Source organism: Salvelinus fontinalis, chromosome 35, assembly GCF_029448725.1.
Source record: "Salvelinus fontinalis isolate EN_2023a chromosome 35, ASM2944872v1, whole genome shotgun sequence".
NCBI lineage: Eukaryota > Metazoa > Chordata > Actinopteri > Salmoniformes > Salmonidae > Salvelinus > Salvelinus fontinalis.
Genome location: NC_074699.1, coordinates 15,792,891 through 15,817,295, shown reverse-complemented (window position 1 = coordinate 15,817,295; position 24,405 = coordinate 15,792,891). Strand labels below are relative to the sequence as shown.

Below are 24,405 nucleotides of genomic sequence, written 5' to 3'. Positions count from 1 at the left end.
TTGTTGTACGGTAGGTCAATGCTATGTTATTTTTATATTTTGAGTTTGAGTTGGCCTATCTGGCCATGTACTTTTGAGATTATTGTAGGTCATGCATTCTGGATGTCTATGAGCTAAGTAATGTGATTATCTGACTGCTTCCTCTTTTTTAAATGGAAATTATTTGATGTGTGTACACATCAAGAAAACCCTCTTCAAATAATTTCCATTTAAAAAAGAGGAAGCAGTCAGATAATCACATTACTTAACTCATAGACATCCAGAATGCATGACCTACAATAATCTCAAAAGTGTGTGAGGGTGATGAGTTGGATTTGGTGTACCGCTAGATGACGCTAATGATTTACCAGAAAATATTTATTTAGAAGATTGTAGAGTCAATTTCAAGCAAATTACAGCAGTGTGAAACTTCTTCAAAAGATTACCGAGTACGAGTTTTCGGGTGTATAATCTCAAAATTCATAGGCTACTGGTTTTACTACGCAGTTAAAGTAGGGTTATTTATTAGCATGTTGCTGTAGGAGTGTCACATAGCAATATTTCACCTATAATTTCCTGCCATAGGCTAAAGTTTGTAAGTGTCATGTGTCAACGCAAAACGACGATGTGCTCAAGTAGGAAAATCGCAGGCGATGGTGCTGTCAGTGAGAGATGTTCAAACATGCGTTAACTATGATATAGAATAGCTGAATAGGTTGGAAATGAATTCGTTTCTTTCGAAATTACCATACATTAATTGGGTATGCTTGTGGGATAGTCTTCCACGTGGACAGGTTGCTTTCGAAAACACACATTCAAATTGTTAGGTTATGAAGAGAGAAAAAAATTCAGAGGAAGTGCCAACCCAGTGAGAGTGAATTGGATTTACAGCGACTGAAAGAACAGTTCATCTGTTGCAGTAGGCCTACTGGTGAATCACTTTTTCCAGGAAGATATTGCTTTACAGGGAATATTCAGTCCAAGGGGCGGCAAGAGAGGAGAGTTGTTTCAATACGGGAGAGCTGGTAGTTAGTTTTGTTTACAATTTCGTGAGAATACATTTTATATCGCCGCAATGTGAGGAGGTGAAGATGTCTTGTGGATTTACAGAACAAGAACAGCAATCGATTTCATTGGTCCATCATTCTGGAAACTTGAAAAAGTTTACTTTTAGAAGTCATATGTCTGCCTAGTGGAATGACCGCACCGCTTTATTTTCTCGGTTCAAAAGACTGTTTTAAAACCATGAACAATTATTGCGGACTGGGTTTATTAAAATTGATAGGGTGGAATGTAACGTTCCGTCGAGGAATGTCAGCGGGGCTGTAGACTGGAGTTAAGCAGTGTATTTGGGACGCCCGCTCATGGAGCTTCAGGTGGTATGTGGACTGCTCTACTGCACTCTGTTGCCGACGTTCTTGTTAGCAGGTAAATTGTCAGTGTTTCCATTGTGAATTGAATTAAGCCAGAATTCAATTTTAGTGCTCAATAGGTCTAAATTATTGATATTATGTTATGTTGCTACATATTCAATTTGCATGTCATGCTATATTATTTATTGTTGTCTACTTTTTAAGATTTTTTTCATGTAATTTCAGGCAGGGGTAGGCTACAATAAAAACATGAACATACAGAATGACATTGATAGATCAGATAAAAATCACATAATCTGAAATTGGAATCACTTCTGTATGAATAGGATTATTATGGGTTAAGTATTTGACCTCCCTCTTTTGCACTGATGCCCAATGAAAATAGGCTGTACTTATTTATCTGATTCTCCTGTTCTCCCCAATCCGATAGACTCCAGTGAGTTCTCCTGATTCATCTGGTGTTTATTTAGCAGACACACTCAGACCTGGTTTCTTTTCTACATGAGGTTTTAGACGGGACCTTTTTCTGTTAAAACACACACACACACACACACATATATAAATGGTTCTTTGGCTGTCCCCATAGCATAACCCATTTTGGTTCCAGGTAGAACCCTTTTTGGTTACAGGCAGAACCCTTTTGAGTTCCATGTAAAACTCTGGAAAGGTTTCTACATGGAAGTCAAAAGGGTTCTAACTGGAACCAAAAAGGGTTCTTCAAAGGGTTATCCTAGGGGGACAGCCAAAGAATGCTTTTAGGTTTTAGATAGAGTGCCCATTCAAAGAGTGCACACCATTGTTCATACTCCATTCTTTGCCAATATAATGGTAGGATGCTGTGCCAAAGGACAATGCAAGAGTAAATGGTAGTTTAAATGAAAGTTGGTTTTGATTTGTAGCTTCAAGTGTAGTAGGCCTATGACTTGGTAAATGAACTGAGGACATTGTCCCCCACACGTAGGCTTATTAGTATCATGTAAGTGTTTTAACAGGAAACCGTCCTCCTCAGTTGTGTCATCTGTAAAGATTATTTTCTATCTCAGCCTTGTCCCTGAAACTTTCCATTCCAACAGCCAATTTTAATGCACTAAAATCCAGATATTCTCCTGCTGGTCTTACTAGGAGCTCTGTGGCAGGTATAGATATGGTTCAGACTGTTGACAGGAGACTGCTAGAAGATGTGGCATCTCTTGTCACATGGGTTCTCCGTGACTCACAGGAAACAGAAAGTGTCTCGCAAACCTCCTTACCCGTTACACGTGGCCAACCAATCTCCACTCATTTTCACATTGGCTGCAACTGTTTCAATCTGAGGTCTATGTCTCACCCACACGCCTGATTTCCCTTTTTTGAACGCATAATGTTGCTCTTCACATGTGGTTTAGAAGTTGCAGGCCTCATCATACATGTCCTCTTTTTTTTGTCAGCAAGATCTGTTGTTGCTCATCTGGATGCAGACTGTAACCCTGCCATATTTGTGGTCAATCCAAGGCTGGAAGGTGCACATCACTGAGGGCAATAAAAATGCTCCAGACAGTGGGTCATCCTGACCAGTGCATTGTTCCACATGAGGCCACATAGGACCTGTTTAATCAAGACCACATGGTTGGCTGGTGTGTATACTACTACCGTTTGAAAGTGAGACAATGAGAAGCTAATGAACCTGTATCTTAGTGGAATAAAGATTTTAGAACAAGGTGGAATATGTGAAGAGCGGACGAACACAATAAATCAAATTAAATCAAATGTTATTTGTCACATGCGCCGAATACAACAGTTGTAGACCTTACCGTGAAATGCTTACTTACAAGCCCTTAACCAACAATGCAGTTCAAGAAATAGGGTTAAGAAAATATTTACTAAATAAACTAAAGTTAAAAAATACATCAAATCAAAAAGTAACACAAGAAAATGACATAACAATAAGGAGGTTATATACAGGGGGTACCGGTACCGAGTCAATGTGCGGGGGTACAGGTTAGTTGAGGTCATTTGTAAAGTGACTATGCATAGATAATAAACAGTGAGTAACAGCAGTGTAAAAACAAAGGGGGGGGGGGGGGGGGGGGGGTCATTGTAAGTAGTCCGGGTGGCCTTTTGATGAATTGTTCAGCAGTCTTATGGCTTGGGGGTTGAAGCTGTTCAGGAGCCTTTTGGTCCTAGACTTGGTGCTCTGGTACTGCTTGCCGTGCGGTAGCAGAGAGAACAGTCTATGACTTGGGTGACTGGAGTCTCTGATAATTATTTGGGCTTTCCTCTGACACTACCTAGTATATATATATATATGTATATATATATATATATATATATATATATATATATATATATGTATATATATATATATATATATATATGTATATATATATATATATATATATATATATATATATATATATGTCCTGGATGTCAGGAAGCTTCCACTATATTAATTTGGAAATTTGGAGAAAACCTGGACTTGTTTGATGCAAGCAATCAAATATAGTTCAAATAATGACCTACTGCATCAATGATATTTTCTACTCACACAAACACACACTTATGTGATAACAAACACACACTTGTGTGATATGAACTCTTTCATTTTGGAACACTTCTGTATGCCAGTCAATGATATAAAAATGAAATGTTCCGTGCTGGCGTCGCCTACCAATACTGTGGTGTAACCTCCTTTTATAAATGTCAATTTCTCATTTGTACATATATTTCCATTGGCAATGTGAATATAAATAATTTCTCATACAAAACCCCATTTAAATGACCAGTGAATGCCCTTTCCTTCAATGATGCAACACTGTCTTTGACAAACAATACTAGGTGCTTATTTAATGACAATACAAACCCAACCCACTCTCCAATCAAGCAGCTATCAAATTGTATTTGTCACATGCACTGAATTCAACCTTACAGTGAAATGCTTACGTACAAGCCCATAACCAACCATGCAGTTTTCAGAAAAATAAGTGTTAAGTCAAAAATAGATAAGTAAAAATATAAAAATAACAAATAGTTAAAGAGCAGCAGTAAAGTAACAGTAGTGAGGCTATATACAGGGGGGTACCGGTACAGAGTCAATGTGCGGGGGCACAGGTTAATTGAGGTAATATGTACATGTAGGTAGAGTTAAAGTGACTATGCATAGATAATAAGCAGAGAGTAGCAGCGGCGTAAAAGAGGAGAATGGAACATGGGTCCTGTGCTGTGTGAGGATAGTTGTGTGTGAGGTTAAGCTCATGTAATCAACATGGGGCGCGCAGTGAGTCTGCTGCATAGGTCTGATAAACCTTGCGTTTGATTCTCCAGCTGCGGTACATTTTATTTTTATTTTACCGTTATTTTACCAGGTAAGTTGACTGAGAACACGTTCACACCTGTAGCCTGTCGCTCCAGCACAGCTTAAATACACCCATTAGCTAGAGCGATGCTCCAAACACTGTTAACATTACACAGCCAGGAGAAAGCTAATGTATAGATAGGGGTTTAAAACATTATTTTCAATCTCTACCTTTTGATTTTGATTCAACTGGTTGAAGTGTAATTCAGAGCCTTGAAGTGCTATTCTGTTGAAGAGATGTTTGAGAACATAAGATAGCATCGATCTATGCTAGTTCTCCTTTTGTCCGGTGCCAAGGATAGATCTTTGTTTTATTTGGTCACTCACTGCCATAAAGATGAGTTAGTCAGTGAGATGTACACCTGCAAGAGGCCTATTCTATGGCCTACTCTGGGCTGAGACTCTGCTTCTATAAGAAGAGAATGTGAGAGGGACATGACTGGCAAAGTGGGTGAGGAAAATAGTTCACCCTTAAGTCCTGGCTTGCGGCTCATTACCTCATGTTCAAAGCTATAAACAGTATGGTTGGCCTGCTCGCTAAATTGTGTGAGTACATTGCATTACCTCGGTTAATCCCATTTGTTTTTACACCTAATAAGAGACAATTATGCCCATTCCCAAGAATGAATGGGGGAGGGCTTACTGGGCTAAACTAAATCGCAGATGTGTCTGGTGTGTTTTAGTGTTTAGAGATTCACAGTGGTCTCACAGCAAGTTGGGGAATAAAAGGTATATGCTTGGTTTTACTTACTTAATCCTCCGTACTGGCCTTTGATTATCACGGCAATTCTGATCCAACCATTCATTTATACATTGTGCCCCTGGCCTGAGAGGATGGCAACTCAATATGTAGCTAGATGTAGAAGGCTAATGTTAACTAGCTAACTTTGACTATGAAAGCAAGCATTTTAGCCAGGTAGCCTAGGACAACAAAAATAGAAGCGTGTACAGTATGACAGAGTGATAAACCGTTTCGTCAACATGTAAGAGGAGGATGGCATCGGTGTTTCACTACAAGTAGGGTGAGTCAACATGTAAGAGGAGGATGGCGTTAATCTACAAGTAGGGTGGGTCAACATGTAAGAGGAGGATGGCGTTTCTCTACAAGTAGGGTGAGTCAACATGTAAGAGGAGGATGGCGTTTCTCTACAAGTAGGGTGAGTCAACATGTAAGAGGAGGATGGCATCGGTGTTTCACTACAAGTAGGGTGAGTCAACATGTAAGAGGAGGATGGTGTTTCTCTACAAGTAGGGTGAGTCAACATGTAAGAGGAGAATGGTGTTTCTCTACAAGTATGGTGAGTCAACATGTAAGAGGAGGATGGTGTTTCACTACAAGTAGGGTGAGTCAACATGTAAGAGGAGGATGGTGTTTCACTACAAGTAGGGTGAGTCAACATGTAAGAGGAGGATGGTGTTTCACTACAAGTAGGGTGAGTCAACATGTAAGAGGAGGATGGTGTTTCACTACAAGTAGGGTGAGTCAACATGTAAGAGGAGGATGGCATCGGTGTTTCTCTACAAGTAGGGTGAGTCAACATGTAAGAGGAGGATGGTGTTTCTCTACAAGTAGGGTGAGTCAACATGTAAGAGGAGAATGGTGTTTCTCTACAAGTATGGTGAGTCAACATGTAAGAGGAGGATGGTGTTTCTCTACAAGTCGGGTGAGTCAACATGTAAGAGGAGAATGGTGTTTCTCTACAAGTATGGTGAGTCAACATGTAAGAGGAGGATGGTGTTTCTCTACAAGTAGGGTGAGTCAACATGTAAGAGGAGGATGGCATCGGTGTTTCTCTACAAGTAGGGTGAGTCAACATGTAAGAGGAGGATGGCGTTTCTCTACAAGTATGGTGAGTCAACATGTAAGAGGAGGATGGTGTTTCTCTACAAGTAGGGTGAGTCAACATGTAAGAGGAGAATGGTGTTTCTCTACAAGTATGGTGAGTCAACATGTAAGAGGAGGATGGTGTTTCTCTACAAGTAGGGTGAGTCAACATGTAAGAGGAGGATGGTGTTTCTCTACAAGTAGGGTGAGTCAACATGTAAGAGGAGAATGGTGTTTCTCTACAAGTATGGTGAGTCAACATGTAAGAGGAGGATGGTGTTTCTCTACAAGTAGGGTGAGTCAACATGTAAGAGGAGAATGGTGTTTCTCTACAAGTATGGTGAGTCAACATGTAAGAGGAGGATGGTGTTTCACTACAAGTATGGTGAGTCAACATGTAAGAGGAGGATGGTGTTTCTCTACAAGTAGGGTGAGTCAACATGTAAGAGGAGGATGGCATCGGTGTTTCACTACAAGTAGGGTGGGTCAACATGTTTTTTCTACTAGCACGACCGCACACACACACAAAAATTAGAGCCATGGACAGCCCCATCATATTTAGCTTACGTTGATTGGACTAAATCATTTTGGGTATATTTTAGTTGTCACTGTATTAGACTAAGCAGAGGTGATTTGATGATGTTGAAATGGTGCTGGAATAGTGGAGGCAGCTCCTGTTTTCTTTGCGACTTGCGGTAACTCTCCGTGGTTGTAAATCAATAGTTATTTAGTTGTTCAAAAATGTCAGAAACATTAACTTGCTTGACCATGCTGTAAGTCATGTAACTGTTTGGTACATGCAATATGCTTTGTGGACTTCCCCCGACAGAGGTTGCTCTCTGGTTTTGTCATGAAACAAAGGTGTGTTTGAATTTATTCTGCCACTGTTGTTTTCCTATTGTCTCGGCCTTTAGGCCTATATATCACGGACGCAAGGCATATGAACTATCAGGTTATAGGCGCAATCTCAACAGATAGGCTGTAATGGCATTTTTTTCCTAGCTTCCCCAGTGATTTTACCCACACACTGCTACACGTGTGTGTGTGTGTTTCAGTCTGAGTGAGTCAGCACTAGTTGAGACAGTTGAAGCAGCTTTCACAGTCTAGTCTGAAATGTGACACAGGCCTTGTGGGGAGGGCAGGGCTCCATCCCGGCTCATCTAGCTCCGCATTAGTAACGACCCACAGGAGGCACGCCTGTTTACAGGAGCCGGCAAGCAGAACCACTGCCCTTAAATTACCTTTAACACCCACACATTGATTTGGTAGCCCAAAGCCGAGTGCTTGTTTTACTATGTCCTGGACACAGACCCACAGTCAATGGTAACGCCCCCCCCCCCCCCCCCCCCCCCCCCCCCACCACCACCACCCACCACACACACACAAAAACACGGAGGAGGTCGAGCCAGCTGAGCCCAGCCAGCAGCCCCAATGTTCCACCAACAATGGAAAGGCTTTGTTATACACTTAACAAAAATATAAACGTAACATGCAACAATTTCAAAGATTTTACTGAGTAACAGTTCATATAAGGAAATCAGTTAATTGAAATAAATTCATTAGGCCCTAATCTATCTGTAGCTTATGCCTACCCATACCATAACCCCACTGCCACCATGGGGCACTCTGTTCACAACGTTGGCATCAGCAAACCACTCGCCCACATGACGCCATACACGCTGTCTGTCAGCTTCTTTGAAACAGTTTCTGACGGTTTGTGCAGGAATTCTTTGGTTGTGCAAACCCACAATTTTATCAGCTGTTCGGGTGGCTGGCGAAGAAGCCGGGTGGGAAGGTTCTGGGCTAACGTAGTTACACGTGGTCTGCGGTTGTGAGGCCGGTTGGACGTACTGCCAAATTCTCTAAAACTAAGTTGTAGGCGGCTTATGGTAGAGAAATAAACATTCAGTTATCTGGCTTCAGTGCTGGTGGACATTCCTGCAATCAGCATGCCAATTGCACGCTCCCTCAACTTGAGACATCTGTCGGTTACAACGCCGAACTCCAGTAAGGTCAAGACCCTGGTGAGGACGACAAGCACACAGATGAGTTTCCCTGAGATGGTTTCTGACAGTTTATCCAGAAATCTTTGGTTGTGCAAATCCACAGTTTCATCAGCTGTCCAGGTGGCTGGTCTCAGACGATCCCACAGGTGAAGAAGACGGATGTAGAGGTCCTGGGCTGCGGTTGTGAGGCCGGTTGGACTTACCGCCAAATTCAACATTGGAGATGGCTTATGGTAGAGAAATTAACATTAAATTCTCTGGCAACAGCTCTGGTGGACATTCCTGCAGTCAGCATGCCAATTGCACAATTGCAAACTTGAGACATCTATGGCATTGATTTGTGTGACAAAACTGCACATTTTAGAGTGGCCTTTTATTGTCCCCAGCACAAGGTGCACCTGTGTAATGATCATGCTGTTTAATCAGCTTCTTGATATGCCACACCTGTTAGGTGAATGGATTATCTTGGCAAAGGTGAAATGCTCACTAACAGGGATGTAAACACATTTGGGCACAACATTTGAGAGACGTAAACGTTTTGTACACATGGAGAATTTCTGGAATCTTTCATTTCAGCTCATGAAACATGGGACCAACACTTTACATGTTGCGTTTATATTTGTGTTCAGTATACATGAAGTCAGTTACATGTTCATGTATGGTAGTTTGAAAGTTGAATCCAAGCATGTAATGTTTTTCCGTTACTCAGTGGAGTTTATTTTGTGAATAAACTGAGTGTTGTCATTTCCACTAGCTGTAGCTACGGCCCTCAGTGTGTCTCGACCTCACCCAGACGTTCAGACTGTTTACCATGGTATTACCATGGTAAAGATGAGTGCCATGGCAACATCCTGAGATGAATCTCATGCTTCCACCTTTAGACTGGCAAGTCAACTTCTCAGAAAGTTAATGTCACCAGTACAACTAAAAACAAAGTCCTTTGTGTCTTCTTGCATTTACACAACTTTGAGTTTGATGATTCATAAAGTGAAGAAATGACAATATTCATGTGAAAGTTGAGTAATGTGCAATAGTTTCACTGCTGCTAAAAGGAGGAAGTAAGACTTTTTGGCCAAGTACAGTACAGACATCAAATAACGCATTTAGAGAACGCACAACCTGTCATAGATGCCACGGTTCAGTGTGCTTATTACTCCCAAATGCAGAAATGTGTTCCACACACACAGTCCTGAGTGTAAATGTCCTTTCCATCCCATGTACGTTAACCATGAAGAAGAAAAGGGATGATAAGGAAAGGGGATACATAGTCAGTTGCACAACTGAATGCATTCAACTGAAATGTGTCTTCCACATTTAACACAACCCCTCTGAATAAGAGAGGTGCGAGGGGCTGCCTTAATCAACGTCCACGTCATCGGCGCCCAGGGAGCAGTTGTTGTTGGGGGTTAACTGCCTTGCTACTGGGTAGACAATTCGGTAAGTGTTCCGTGCACTGTGCGTGTGTGCGTGGTGTCTGTCTTTGGGGCAGTGATGATAATGGCAGATGGGTCACACTTTGAATGTGCATCAGCTGTGTTTTTTGTATTTTTATTTAACAAAGGTCTCTTTCTCAGATGAGCCCTGTATACCCACCAAACACATCAATATACACTATATACATTAATATTCACATCAATACACTAAAAGCAAAACACAATCATCGAAAACAAACACAATCTTCAGTAAAAAGGTCCTCAATCAGCCTTTTGAATTGCCATAGACGCACCAATTCATCCATGTTTTATAGAGCCTTGGAGATCCTTCCACAAGTCAGGTGCCAAAAAACTAAGAGCAGATTTACCTAACTCAGTGGAGATACAAGGGATCTCCAGAGTTAGCCATTCCTGAGACCAGATCTGGTATACTGTACGTCTAGTGCAGTACTCACAGCAAAGACCGAGGAAAACCCCTGTATGATTTAAGATACTCTAGTATTTGAAGAGAGGGAGAATTTTTTTTGTTGATCATTCAACCTCACACAATGTTGACGTTTTCTTATTTTTAAAAACTCATAGTGAGTGAAAATGGAAGCATTTTCATCCAGAAACGGGTGTGTATCAGTTTTTGGATGATGGCCATGGATGTGAATGGCAGGCCTCCATGTGTTCCCTTCCTCTGGATGTTCACGTTGATATTCAGCAACGGCTCAGCCGCAAAGTGGTATCCGAATCCACTAATTTGAAGGGGTGTCCACATACTTTTGTACATATAGTGTATGTCACGGTTTCCCAAACATCACAAACTGACAGTTAAACTGATAATCACATATCCACACACCCATCCTTGTTAGTGCTCTCAACTGCTTGGCAGTGTTTATCTCAGTGTCGAAGTTTGACTGGGATCCAAGTGTGTCTAGAGAAGAAAATAAGGCCATGGCTTTTGTGTTGCCTTTAATTTAGGGCTGAGATACCTTATGATATGTTTGTAAACCTAACTCTGACTTAAAACTCACTTAGACACAGCAGCATTCTGGAAAGTTACATGCCTTTGGTTTCTGTGCTTTGTGAGAATTAAATATAGACTGGAAGAAATGCTGCTCAGCCAGAAATACCTAAGTCAGTTCTAGCTACATATGTATTTAGGTTAAATCTACCCTCAAATTCCATGGAGAAAATACTGAAAGTTTCTGTCCCATACTGATGAACTGCCCCAGTAGAGTTACTGAATCATGAAGGGGACAGTTCATTATATCTGAAGATCCACTTTCCCGTCGTCTTCTTGCAGATGAACCCAAAACACTTCTCACGACTATAAAACTAAATGAATGATGAAAAACATCTGAAATTTGAATGACCTTGATCATATATTTTTAGCTGTGGGTTGTTAACATCTGTATGATGTGATCAGTAGCATTGGAAGACCAAAGTTCAAATTGGCCCAAAGCAAGTGTATGTTGATCTGTGCTATTGCCTTAATCAATTACCAGAATGTATTCAAACAATGCCTGAGATACATCATCAGTATTGTTTGCCACTAACTTTGGTTCACTATGAGCAATTGATCAAGTATTTTATAAGTGAGACACATTCTGGCCAGTTTAGGTATTCGGGAAACACTGTATTAGCACAGAGATTTCAAACCCAGAGGCGCAACATGGCGATAATTCCAGGAACGCGTTGCCAAGCAGACTAGACAGACCAGACTTGGGGTTTGGTAAGTCAATGGGAGAGGTGAAACATGCATGCGTTGTTCATTTTCTCAAATTCTAAAGGCAAAACCTAGATTGGAGCCGATGTCTGTCATTACTAAAGCTTGTGAAAGTGACAAACTGACACGCTTTTAATTTTGTCAAGGTCAATTTTATATTGAAGGAGTGCGTTTTGGTTTGACGGTCTTCACGTGCGCAGTTCGGCGCGACACGACGGTTAGACCTGATGAAGTGTTTCTGCATGAGCTATGTTAGCTAACGTAGCAATAACATCGCCTACAAGTGTGATCGGGAATTTCGATTGGATAATCTTAAAAATAAAATAAAAATCCCCTTTTTTCTCCCCAATTTCGTGGTATCCAATTGGTAGTAGTTACAGTCTTGTCTCATCGCTGCAACTCCCGTACAGACTTGGGAGAGGCAAAGGTCGAGAGCCATGCATCCCCGAAACACAACCCAACCAAGCCGCACTGCTTCTTGACACAATGCCCATCCAACCCGGAAGCCAGCCGCACCAATGTGTTGGAGGAAACACCATACACCTGGCGACCTGGCCAGCGTGCACTGCGCCCGGGCCCGCCACAAGAGTCCCTAGTGCGCGATGAGACAAGGTTACCCCTTCGGCCAAACTCTCACTAACCCGGACGACGCTGGGCTGATTGTGCGCCACCCCATGGGCCTCCTGGTTGCGGCCGGCTGCGACAGAGCCTGGACTCGAACCCAGAATCTCTGGTGGTACATGCAGTGCCTTAGACCACTGTGCCACCCGGGAGGCCCTGGATAATCAGTTTCTGCTTATCTTCATTAGGGCAGCGGTTTACCTCACTATTCTCTCACTACACACACACACACACACACACACACACACACACACACACACACACACACACACACACACACACACACACACACACACACACACACACACACACACACACACACACACACACACACAGCTGTGAAGGTGCTGTCATGAGTGTCCTTTGAATGAACTCGGACATAATCCTCCATGTAGGTGCTTCTTCTGTCAGCGTAATTGGATTGAGATGAGTGGGAGGAAGTTGAATGTTGAACTTCAACAAGACATAGTTCCATAATGATAAACATACTGCTTGAACGCTCAATTATATGCTATTACTCACGCATCTATCTACAGTACAGTACTTGGACTCAGTCAGGGAAGACTAGCTTCTCTGTTAGGTCCCAGAACCACTCAGTTTGTATGTTAGGTCTGGAATCTGACACCAGCCAGCGCCATCCAAAGTCATTATTGGTGAATTAACAGTGAGCCAAGGACAGGTGTGGGACTGGCCCTGCTTCAGAGCTTTGTCTTTCAGGCTGCAGTAAAACATGATACAGATGGAGGTTACTCATTAAATGAGAATTTGACTTCCCGCTGATGCCTCTGGCTGACCTTTAACCAGATAACAGACCGCCACCGCACTGGCCTCATGCTGGCCAGTCACCACAGACACAGGAGTGCTAATTCGGTTTTTAATGAGGAGCGTGGAGCTCCAATGCCCAACACCTGTTGCGGGCACACATTTAGATGTGCTGAACTAACTGACTGCCTAGGGCTGAGGCTGGCTGACCACGGCCAGAGAAAACCCTCTCGGATATCTAGGGCATTGGGCAGAGCTGGGCCTGCAGCCAGGCCAACTGCCCATAGGCCCAGTGGTGCAGTCCCTCCAAGCCAAAAGGATATGGCACAGCATGAGTGAGTAAGGGAGAGGAAGTTGAGCTTCCTCACCTCACTGAGTTATTTTATGAAGAGATTAATTAGAGATTGAAAAGGGATCTTAAGCACTTACAAATTCCTAACATATTGTACGAATTGGAATTCGTAACATATCATGTGAATTGCATGAAGAACATATACAGTACCAGTCAAAAGTTTGGACACACCTACTCATTCAAAGGTTTTTCTTTATTTTGACTATTTTCCACATTGTAGAATAAATGTGAAGACATCAAAATTATGAAATAACACATGGAATCATGTACTAACCCAAAAAGTGTTAAACAAATCAAAATAGATTTTAGATTCTTCAAAGTAGCTGTAACGGCAGTCTAGCTCTTCCTCCTCAGACGAGGAGAGGCGAGAAGGATCTGAGGACCAATGTGCAGCGTGGTAATTTTCCATGATGAATTTAATAGACAAGACGAACACTGACACGAAATACACTTGAATAAGCTACAAAAAACAAGAAACGATGTGAACAAACCTGAACGAGATAACATAACGCACGAACAGGAACGAACACATACACGAACACAAACGAAACAGTCCCGTGTGGTGCGACATACACAGACACAGGAACAATCACCCACAAACAGTGAGAACAGCCTACCTTAATATGGTTCTCAATCAGAGGAAACGTCAAACACCTGCCTCTAATTGAGAACCATATCAGGCAACACATTTAACCCAACATAGAAACACATAACATAGAATGCCCACCCCAACTCACGCCCTGACCAACTAAACACATACAAAAACAACAGAAAACAGGTCAGGAACGTGACAGAACCCCCCCCCCTCAAGTTGCGAACTCCGGGCGCACCCCTAAAACTCAAAGGGAGGGTCTGGGTGGGCATCTGTCCGCGGTGGCGGCTCCGGCGCAGGACGAGGACACCACTCCACCATAGCCTTTGTCCCCCTCCTTAGCGTCCCTTGAGTGGCGACCCTCGCCCCCGACCCTGGTCCAGGAACCTTCACCAAGGCCCCTCCTAAATAGCGGAGACAACTCAGAACAGAGAGGTAGCCCAGGACAGAGAGGTAGCTCAGGACAGAGAGGTAGCTCAGGACAGAGAGGTAGCTCAGGACAGAGAGGTAGCTCAGGACAGAGGGGTAGCTCAGGACAGAGGGGCAACTCAGGACAGAGGGGCAACTCCGGGCTGAAGGGAAACTCCGGGCTGAAGGGAAACTCCGGACAGAGAGGCAGCTCTGGACTGAATGGTTGCTCCGGACTAGATGCAGCTCCGGACTAAATGGCAGCTAATGACTGGAGGGCAGCTCATGACTGGAGGGCAGCTCATGACTGGAGGGCAGCTCATGACTGAAGGGCAGCTCATGACTGGAGGGCAGCTCATGACTGGAGGGCAGCTCATGACTGGCTGGCGGCTCTGGCAGCTCCTGACTGGCTGGCGGCTCCTGACTGGCTGGCGGCTCCTGACTGGCTGGCGGCTCCTGACTGGCTGGCGGCTCTGGCGGCTCCTGACTGGCTGGCGGCTCTGGCGGCTCCTGACTGACGGACGGCTCTAGCGGCTCCTGACTGACGAACGGCTCTGACGGCTCGGGACAGACGGGCGGCTCCAACGGCTCGGGGCAGACGGATGGCTCAGATGGCGCTGGGCAGACGGATGACTCAGATGGCGCTGGGCAGACAGATGGCTCAGATGGCGCTGGGCAGACGGATGGCTCATATGGCGCTGGGCAGACAGATGGCTCAGACGGCGCTGGGCAGACAGATGGCTCAGATGGTGCTGGGCAGGCAGGCAGCTCAGACGGCGCTGGGCAGACGAGCAGTGCATGCAGCTCAGACGGCGCTGGGCAGACGAGCAGTGCAGGCGGCGTTGGGCAGACGGCCGACTCTGACCTGCTGAGGCGCACAGTAGACCTGGTGCGTGGTGCCGGAACTGGTGGTACCGGACTGGAGACACGCATCTCAAGGCTAGTGCGGGGAGCAGCAACAGGGCACACTGGTTTCTCAAAGCGCACTATAGGCCTGGTGCGTGGTGCCGGAACTGGTGGTACCGGACTGAGGGCACACACCTCAAGGCTAGTGCGGGGAGCAGCAACAGGGCACACTGGTTTTTCAAAGCGCACTATAGGCCTGGTGCGTGGTGCCGGAACTGGTGGTACCGGACTGAGGGCACGCACCTCAGGGCGAGTGCGGGGAGAAGGAACAGTGCGTACAGGGCTCTGGAGACGCACAGGAGGCTTGGTGCGTGGTGCCGGAACTGGAGGCACTGGGCTGGAGACACGCACCACAGGGAGAGTGCGTGGAGGAGGAACAGGGCTCTGGAGACGCACAGGAAGCCTGGTGCGTGGTGTAGGTACTGGTGGTACTGGGCTGGGGCGGGAAGGTGGCGACGGATATACCGGACCGTGCAGGCGTACTGGCTCCCTTGAGCACCGAGCCTGCCCAACCTTACCTGGTTGAATGCTCCCCGTAGCCCGTCCAGTGCGGGGAGGTGGAATAACCCGCACTGGGCTGTGTAGGCGAACCGGGGCCACCATGCGTAAGGCTGGTGCCATGTACACCGGCCCAAGGGGACGTACTGGAGGCCAGATATGTAGAGCCGGCTTCATGGCATCCGGCTCAATGCTCAATCTAGCCCGGCCAGTGCGGGGAGGTGGAATAACCCGCACCGGGCTATGCACACGTACAGGAGACACCGTGCGCTCTACTGCATAACACTGTGTCTGCCCGTACTCTCGCTCCACGGTAAGCTCGGGGAGTTGGCGCAGGTCTCCTACCTGACTTCGCCACACTCCCTTTTAGCCCCCCCCAAGAAATGTTTGGGCTTGACTCTCCGGCTTCCAGCCTCGCTTACGTGCTGCCTCCTCATACCACCGCTCCTGGGCTTTAGCTGCCTCCTTCTCCTCCCGAGAGCGGCGATTCTCTCCAACCTTAGCCCAGGGTCCTTTTCCCTCCAAAATTTCCTCCCATGTCCAGGAGTCCTGTGTAATGGGCCGCTGCTGTCGCTGCTGCCCATTACCCCGCTGCTTGATACTTTGTTGGTGGGTGATTCTGTAACGGCAGTCTAGCTCTTCCTCCTCCTCAGACGAGGAGAGGCGAGAAGGATCTGAGGACCAATGTGCAGCGTGGTAATTTTCCATGATGAATTTAATAGACAAGACGAACACTGACACGAAATACACTTGAATAAGCTACAAAAAACAAGAAACGATGTGAACAAACCTGAACAAGTATGTGAACGTCAAACACCTGCCTCTAATTGAGAACCATATCAGGCAACACATTTAACCCAACATAGAAACACATAACATAGAATGCCCACCCCAACTCACGCCCTGACCAACTAAACACATACAAAAACAACAGAAAACAGGTCAGGAACGTGACAGTAGCGACCCTTTGCCTTGATGACAGCTTTGCACACTCTTGCCATTCTCTCAACCAGCTTCATGATGTAGTCACCTGGAATGCATTTCAATTAACAGGTGTGCCTTGTTAAAAGTAAATTTGTGGAATTTCTTTCCTTTAAGAGTTTGAGCCAATCAGTTGTGGTGTGACAAGGTAGGGGTGGTATACAGAAGATAGCCCTATTTGGACCAAGACCAAGTCCATCTTATGGCAAGAACTGCTCAAATAAGCAAAGAGAAACAAGTCCATCATTACTTTAAGACATGAAGGTCAGTCAATCCGGAGAATTTCAAGAACTTTGAAAGTTTCTTCAAGTGCAGTTGCAAAAACCATCAAGTGCTATGATGAAACTGTCTCTCATGGGGACATGAAAGGAAGAACCAGAGTTACCTCTGCTGCAGAGGATAAATTCATTAGAGTTAACTGCACCTCAGAAATTGCAGCCCAAAAAATGCTTCACAGAGTTCAAGTAACAGACACATCTCAACATCAACCGTTCAGAGGAGACTGCGTGAATCAGGCCTTCATGGTCAAATTGCTGCAATGAAACCGCTACTAAAGGACACCAATAAGAAGAAGAGACCTGCTTGTGCCAAGAAACACGAGCAATGGACATTAGACCGGTGGAAATCTGTCCTTTGGTCTGATTGTTCCAACCACCATGTCTTTGTGAGACGCAGAGTAGGTGAACGGATGATCTCTGCATGTGTGTTTTCCACCGTAAAGCATGGAGGAGGAGGTGTGGGGGTGTTTTGCTGGTGACGCTGTCTGTGATTTATTTAGAATCCAAGGCACACTTAACTAGCATGGCAACCACAGAATTCTGCAGTGATACGCCATACAATCTGGTATGGGCTAAGTGGGACTATCATTTGTTTTTCAACAAGACAATGACTCAAAACACACCTCCAGGCTGTGTAAGGGCTATTTGACCAAGAAGGAGAGTCAGTCAGGCTATTTTATGGAGTGCTGCATCAGATGACCTGGCCTCCACAATCACCTGACCTCAACCTAATTCAGATGGTTTGAGATGAGTTGGACCGCAGAGTGTAGGAAAAGCAGCCAACAAGTGCTCAGCATATGTGGGAACTCCTTCAAGACTGTTGGAAAAGCATTCCAGGTGAAGCTGGTTGAGAGTGCCAAGAGTGTGCAAGCTGTTATCAAGGCAAAGAGTGCCTACTTTGAAGAATCTAAAGTCTAAAATATATTTTGATTTGTTCAACACTTTTTTGGTTACTACATGATTATTTCATAGTTGTGATGTCTTCACTATTATTATACTATTCTCATGGCATACAATTATTTTTTGCAGAGCGTAACATATCGTGCGAAATGGATGACTGTACACAATTGTGCACCATTTTCAGGGACCTATTTTTGGCTTGTGAGCGCTACTTTCAAAACTACTGGCTGAAATGATACAACACCTTTATAAAACATCTTTAAGCAAGATGATATTACAGTTGGTTAATTTATCTGCTTGGCAGGCAGGCATCTCTTTTTTAGCTTCTATTTAGGATATAGCTCATTAAAAACCTGATTTGATTAATTGTTAAGTTGTTAAGTTGTGATATGAGAGACATGTATAACACTGCCCGTCTACATAGTTATGAATATTGGACATTGTGTTACAGCTTGCTGCTGAGTCTGAGCCATTTGAGAGCTGTCTCTTATCTCTGGCACTAATAATTACAGTAACTGCTATATTGCTGAGGGACCCTAGACCCATGGATAGATGACGCATTTCAAGGGTCTTCTCACTGTAACTCAGCCCACTCTCTGGTTTCCAATGACGTGTGAGTGATGCACTTATGGGGTTAAGGTCTCACCATGATCTTCCACTCCTTCTCATCTCCTCTTCATGGGAATGAATGATGAGCATTACACCAGCTCTAAATGCAATTCAATGTTAAGCTATTTTTGAGCTGTCAAGCCAAGTATTAGGAGGTCTGTTGCAATGGAAAGGATTTGTCTCTCTAATTGCTCTCTGAAAATGTAAATCGCAAAAATCTATATATTTCTTTTGAAATTAATACCTTGACTTACATTGGGTTTCAAAGGTGAAAGCTACGAGGTTAAGGGCACTAGTTTGGATAATATGTAGTGTAGGTGCTCATATGTTTGTGTGATGTTGTACGTCAGTTAAAACGGCATGGGTCATACCAATAGTATTAATTGTGTTCTGTCCAGTCATGCTTATTCTGCATTCTTGGTTTTGAACCTGACTGAGGATAGTCTGTAAGGAAACACTGTAGGGAAGTGTAGTTCTTCTGAATTTCAAAATAATTGCACTTCAAACTATATCATCACTTCTTGCAACTGTAACTCGGCCATATGGCCTTGCAAACTCCTGAAGAAGAAATTACAGCCAAGTGGGAGCTACAAGCTAAAACTCACACCATTCAACATGTTAGATTATGCCTCTCTGTAAGCATTCCTCACACACTTGCCCTGACAAGCCTTGTGCTTTTTACTTTCCATTCCTCCAGTAACGGGATTACAAAATGCCTCATAATGACCCTGATCTCCCTGCTTGTCAGGAGAGGCAGGCAAGCATCAGATGATGATGATGATAATGATGAGAGGGGCAGAGTACAGAGTCAGAGAGAGGGCTGTGAAGTGTTAAAGAGCAGGCTGCAGGCTGAGATGAGAGCTGGGCATATCAAAAGGCTTTCTGACTTTTACGACAGGGTCCACATTCTGTTCTTCACGCTGAATGCTACTTCTGTTATGGGCCATTTTATGGAAAATTGCTTCCTCGTGCCGTCGTCTGACTGCGCCGCTTGAGTTCTGGATCTGAATTGAGGTGGTGGTGCAATATCCTCCCCACACATGTTCTCAGAGCCTCCCCTGCCTTTACTGGTCAAAGAGAGAAAGAGGGAGGGAGTGAAGGGAAAGAGTGACGGGTCGGTTCAGGTTGCTTGGCTAGCGCCGTTATCTTCTCGGGCCACATGGCACACGCCTTTGCTCTCTGTACATCAGGTGGAGAAGTCTCCCACAGATAGGTGGAGAGTGGTGTTCATTTTTATCGTTTCGAACAGGGTGATAGATGGGTTATTATGTATGCAGAAATAGTAATAACCCCCTTGAGCACGCATGGCCATTCAGAACTCCAAAGGGCAGACCTGGCTGTTTGTCACAAAATACTACATTCATACTAATGGAAATATTCATAGTGTTTGAAAGGGGAACGTATTAGATGCTTATTTTCTATTTTAAGGGCAAAACTTCTCTCACAGAGCTGTTTCCTCCCCTGGCACCCAAGAGCATTTCGTATTATTCTGTACATAAATCCGAGACACTCCGTTTAGTATGATATGTTACGTTTGTATTGTATTAATTTGTGGATTTCCATCATCCATTTCGTATGATATGTTACAAATTACAATTCATATGATATATTATGAATTACAATTCATGCGATATGTTACTCATGGTATGTTATGAATTCCAATTTGTTGTTGCTAACGTTAGCTAGGTGGCTAACGTTAGCTAGCTCTAGTGTTAGGGTTAAAGTTAGGAGTTAGGTTAAGGGGTTAGGGTTAGGGAAAGGTTAGCTAAAAGGTTTAAGGTTTGGGGAAGTGTTAGCTGAAAGGGTTAAGGTTAGCTAACATGCTAAGTAGTTGCAAAGCAGCTAAACAAAGTAAGTAGCTAAAGTTGTCCTTGATGGGATTCGAACACACAACCTTTAGGCTGCTAGATGTTTGCGTTATATGTTCACTCGTCCACCCCGACCAATTACCCTACTTTCGTTTTTGTTTGAAGTAACTTGTCTTATGTAACCATACCAAAAGTAACATATTATACTAATTTGAGTGTCTCGGATTTACATTTACTATGTCTAATCTATGAGACCAGTCTGCTGTCACAGAAGTAGAACAGTTTCACCCATCACGGAGGGAAGGGAAACCAAAGAGGAAGTTATTGTTTAGAGGATTGAAGAATGAGCATTGTTTCATAGAGCTGCAATGTGCATGAACAATGAATAGAGATTGACTTGGCAGCATGCACTTCTTGCCATGCCAGCTAGTTTGTTAGGAGTTGACTCAGATTTGTTGAAAAATGTTCTCAGGTTTCAGGAGGTTATAAGAGTGAATAGTACCCATATTTTGCAGTAGGGCAGCTCAAGTTCCCCATTTCTTATTCACACACCACACATACTCAATGGCGCTTACGAATCTTTCATTCCAGCGGCAAGGTGTCTTTCAGAGAGCGATTCTAGTTGACAAAGTTTCCCTCCTTTGTTCTGGCTTGTTTCGTTTTGTCTAGTTTTCTCTGTTTAGGCCCTACTATTGTCCTGCGGATCACACGTGAATGGCTTGTATCCTTTTTAAATTGCTACCCTTAAGGGCATGTTATGATTCTTGACTTTCTCTCGCTCGCTCTGAAATGATAACAGTAATAGAATGATAACAGTAATAGAATGATAACAGTAATAGAATGATAACAGTAATAGAATGATAACAGTAATAGAAAGATAACAGTAATAGAATGATAACAGTAATAGCATGCAGAAACGGGAAAGTTTGAGAGTGAAGCAAATTAACTCTTGTCTGTCGAAAGGAATTTCTCTGTTTGGAAACGTGAAAATTATCGAGAATGGAGGTCAGAGTGGCCGCTAGTTATCCAGGAACAGACACTGACAGGAGGGCTGGTTGCTTTCAGATTCTCAGTTCTCCTCGCTTTTTATTTTCCAATTCCTCGCAGGCACACAAGAAGATTTTTGTGGGAAGCTCAGTATTTGAGCATACAGTGTGTGCAGTGTGTGTGTGGGAAAGACAGAGGAAGGGGGATTGTCTCTGGCTGTAGGCCTCATGCAGGGCCTGCCAGATCTATAGGCTTTAGCAGCTGGCAATGGGATTCATCATCCTGGAAGCCCTTTACAGCCTGTGCTCCAGGGAGGGGTTGTCTCTCTCCACTCACCCCTATAACCCAGCTCTGTGCCTGGCTGGGAGAGCTGCCCTGACTCTGGCTCCCCACCTTCTCCTCTCTCCGTCAGAACAGAAGAGCTGGGATCAGGCTCCCTGGGCCGGCCTCAGTCCAGGAACAACCCATTTGCCCTAGTAGATATGAATGGATTAGATAGGTAGGCTATCCCGCAATATGGCAATCTAGAGCTGCTATCATATGGTTTTAAGCCGTGGATCTACAACTGTGGACGTGGCTTTTTCTCCGCTGTACCGGAGAGTTGCAGTAGAGTAGAGCATGTAAAACTGTCAAAGCCCTATCACATCCATTCTGGCCATTTCATTTTAATTATCACATAAAGCTGTCCTCATTAGTTGATCGCCCCACTGTCCACATGGAGATCGGCTCCTATTTAAACACGCAGTTGATTACTTAATGGCTTCCATGAGCCATTGTTTCTCTCCCTGAGCTCAGCTGACATCATGGAACGCTGTGGCATCTCTGGAAAACTGCTCTCTACATTTCCCCTTAAACTCCTCTCTCTTCAGCTACGCAGACTCCAGCAGAATAATAGGATCAGTGTGAGTGCCCAGGTGATAGACTGATAGACTGCAGTGAGCCTAGTTACGGTACTTTCCACTGGTGAGTTCAATAAGAGCATCCATCCAGCTGTATAGTAGTGAAGACACAAGACATGTTGAAGACGGCAGATCTGGGACCGCTGCAATGGAAGACCTCTGTGTGACTCATTCTAATCAGAGCCAAAGAGTCAGGAGGAATCACAGGGATCTATCGAGACCCATTGAACCCACACCGCTGTATGAGAGTGACGTACATAATCCACTCAACTTCTGTGAGGGATCTATATGTCATTCAACTATCCATTTTGAAGATCTGACCTTGTGTTATCTAGCAAAAATGTTAAAGACTGCAATTACGCTCAGTATTAACCAGGCCATCATGATGAATTTGAAAGAAACATAAGATTGCGTTCAGGATCATTGTGTGCTTAACAAACTTTAACATGAGATATCAATATAGTGTTGTCTTTTTTGAGCGTCATAGTTAGTCCAGTTATAGCGCCAATTATAGTGCAGGATTACTCATAGCCACTGTTGACGAGGACGGTTACGCAGTTGCCAGTTTAGAGTTTCCCAGATGTTTTGCTTGACATCAGCACCCTGCTGTTTATTCCCGAAAATGTTTCCATTTTCCAGTATCTATCCCTCCTCTCACTACCCTTTACCCACTTGGCTCATCCAAGACGCTTACTCACCCACTCCTCTCCCATATCATCTCTCTCTCACTCCTCCACCTCTCCCTCTTTTTATATCCTCCCTTTCTCCTTGCTCTTCCTTTCCATCTCTCTTTTTTCCTCTCTCTCCTACCCTCCCCCTCTTTCCCTCTCCAGCCGTCTCTCTTCCTGTCTCTTTGACCCGTGCCGGACTGGGCTGTGTTCACATACCTGTAGACTGAGGTCACTGTGAGGGCCAGCTGTGGGCCCCTGGAGTCATGTAGCTGTTGGCTTCACTGGGCCTGGCAGGCAGACACACTTGCTCACAGACCCAAACGAGTGATCGCAGTTGGCCTCGCTTCTTAAATTTTCCCTCACTTTCTCAACTTCCTCCCTCCGTTTTCTGCTGCTAAAGGTTATTTGTCATTTTCAATCGCCTTTGATGTGACTGCCATGAACAGTCTGAGTTGTGTGTAGTGTGTAGTGTTTCTGCGGTGGGGTAGCTCTATTCTGTATGCACATGTGAGCTGCAGTCACGTGGCACTTTCTGTTGACAGTGTTTTGTGGTGTGCCTGCCTTTTCGCAGAACATGCCTTAGGTATTTGATTTTCTTTCTCTCATGTTACATGTGGTGACACGGTCATGTTGCCGTGCCTCTGCTATGACTCAGCTAGCTCCAGGAAGAGGCTAAGATGTGATTGAGGAGCTGCTGTTAGGACCAGGGTGAGGTCCGTGAAAACTGGGTGTCGGCCCATCTGATTAACAGGCATTTGGCCACGCTACCGGGGAAGGCAAGCTGCAGCGAAGAGCAGGGATCATATTGGCGCCACTGCCTTTTAGTATTTGTCAAAGCACTGCTTTGTCTGAGTGAGAGGAGCCTTTAACTGACTGAGTTGGTTTCTCTGGGACACTGCTTGTCACAGTCACTGTCTTACCACGTGTTCTCAGAAGCACCACTACGCTACACTGAAAACACTGTAAATGCTTGGAGGGTGGAAGATATTGCGATCCGTTAGCTCTGATATTAGACAGATCCACTGTGAGTGTGTCGCTCATGACCTGTGGCAATTACGCACATTGGTAACATCTTTTAATCAGATTTGGCTCTGGCAGTAAACACTAAAAACTGTGATCTTCACTGCTGATCTGTGTCACTTTTTCTCCCGCCTCTTCCAGACTGCCCTGCATCACTCACTCCTATCATCTATTACACACACCTGCCTTCCCTCATCACACGCATCAGCGATATTGGACTCACCTAGACTCACTCATCATCTGTTTATTTCCTCCCCTATATTTGTCAGTTCCCCAGCTCTGTTCCCTGCTGCTGCATTAATAGTTTTTTGTCTGTATTATTAGTTTGCTGATGCTGGTCCTGTCTTGTTCCATGTCCGTTCTTTATTAAATGTTTTACTCCCCGTACCTGCTTCGTCTCTCACTCTGCTTTACAGACAGGCCCATACAGTTTTTATTTTATTTTTATTTTT

The 24,405-nt window shown here is 44.4% G+C and overlaps 1 protein-coding gene across 1 annotated transcript in view; it reads left to right on the top strand.

Moving 5' to 3' along the window:
* Positions 1 to 575: 575 nt before the first annotated feature.
* Positions 576 to 24,405, top strand: part of LOC129834375 (piezo-type mechanosensitive ion channel component 1-like) — a 79,084-nt gene continuing 55,254 nt past the window's right edge. Inside the window, exon 1 of the mRNA XM_055899296.1 lies at positions 576 to 1,407. Within this exon, the coding sequence (XP_055755271.1) occupies positions 1,344 to 1,407 (64 nt within the window). The 5' untranslated portion in view covers positions 576 to 1,343. The remainder of the gene's footprint in view (positions 1,408 to 24,405) is intronic.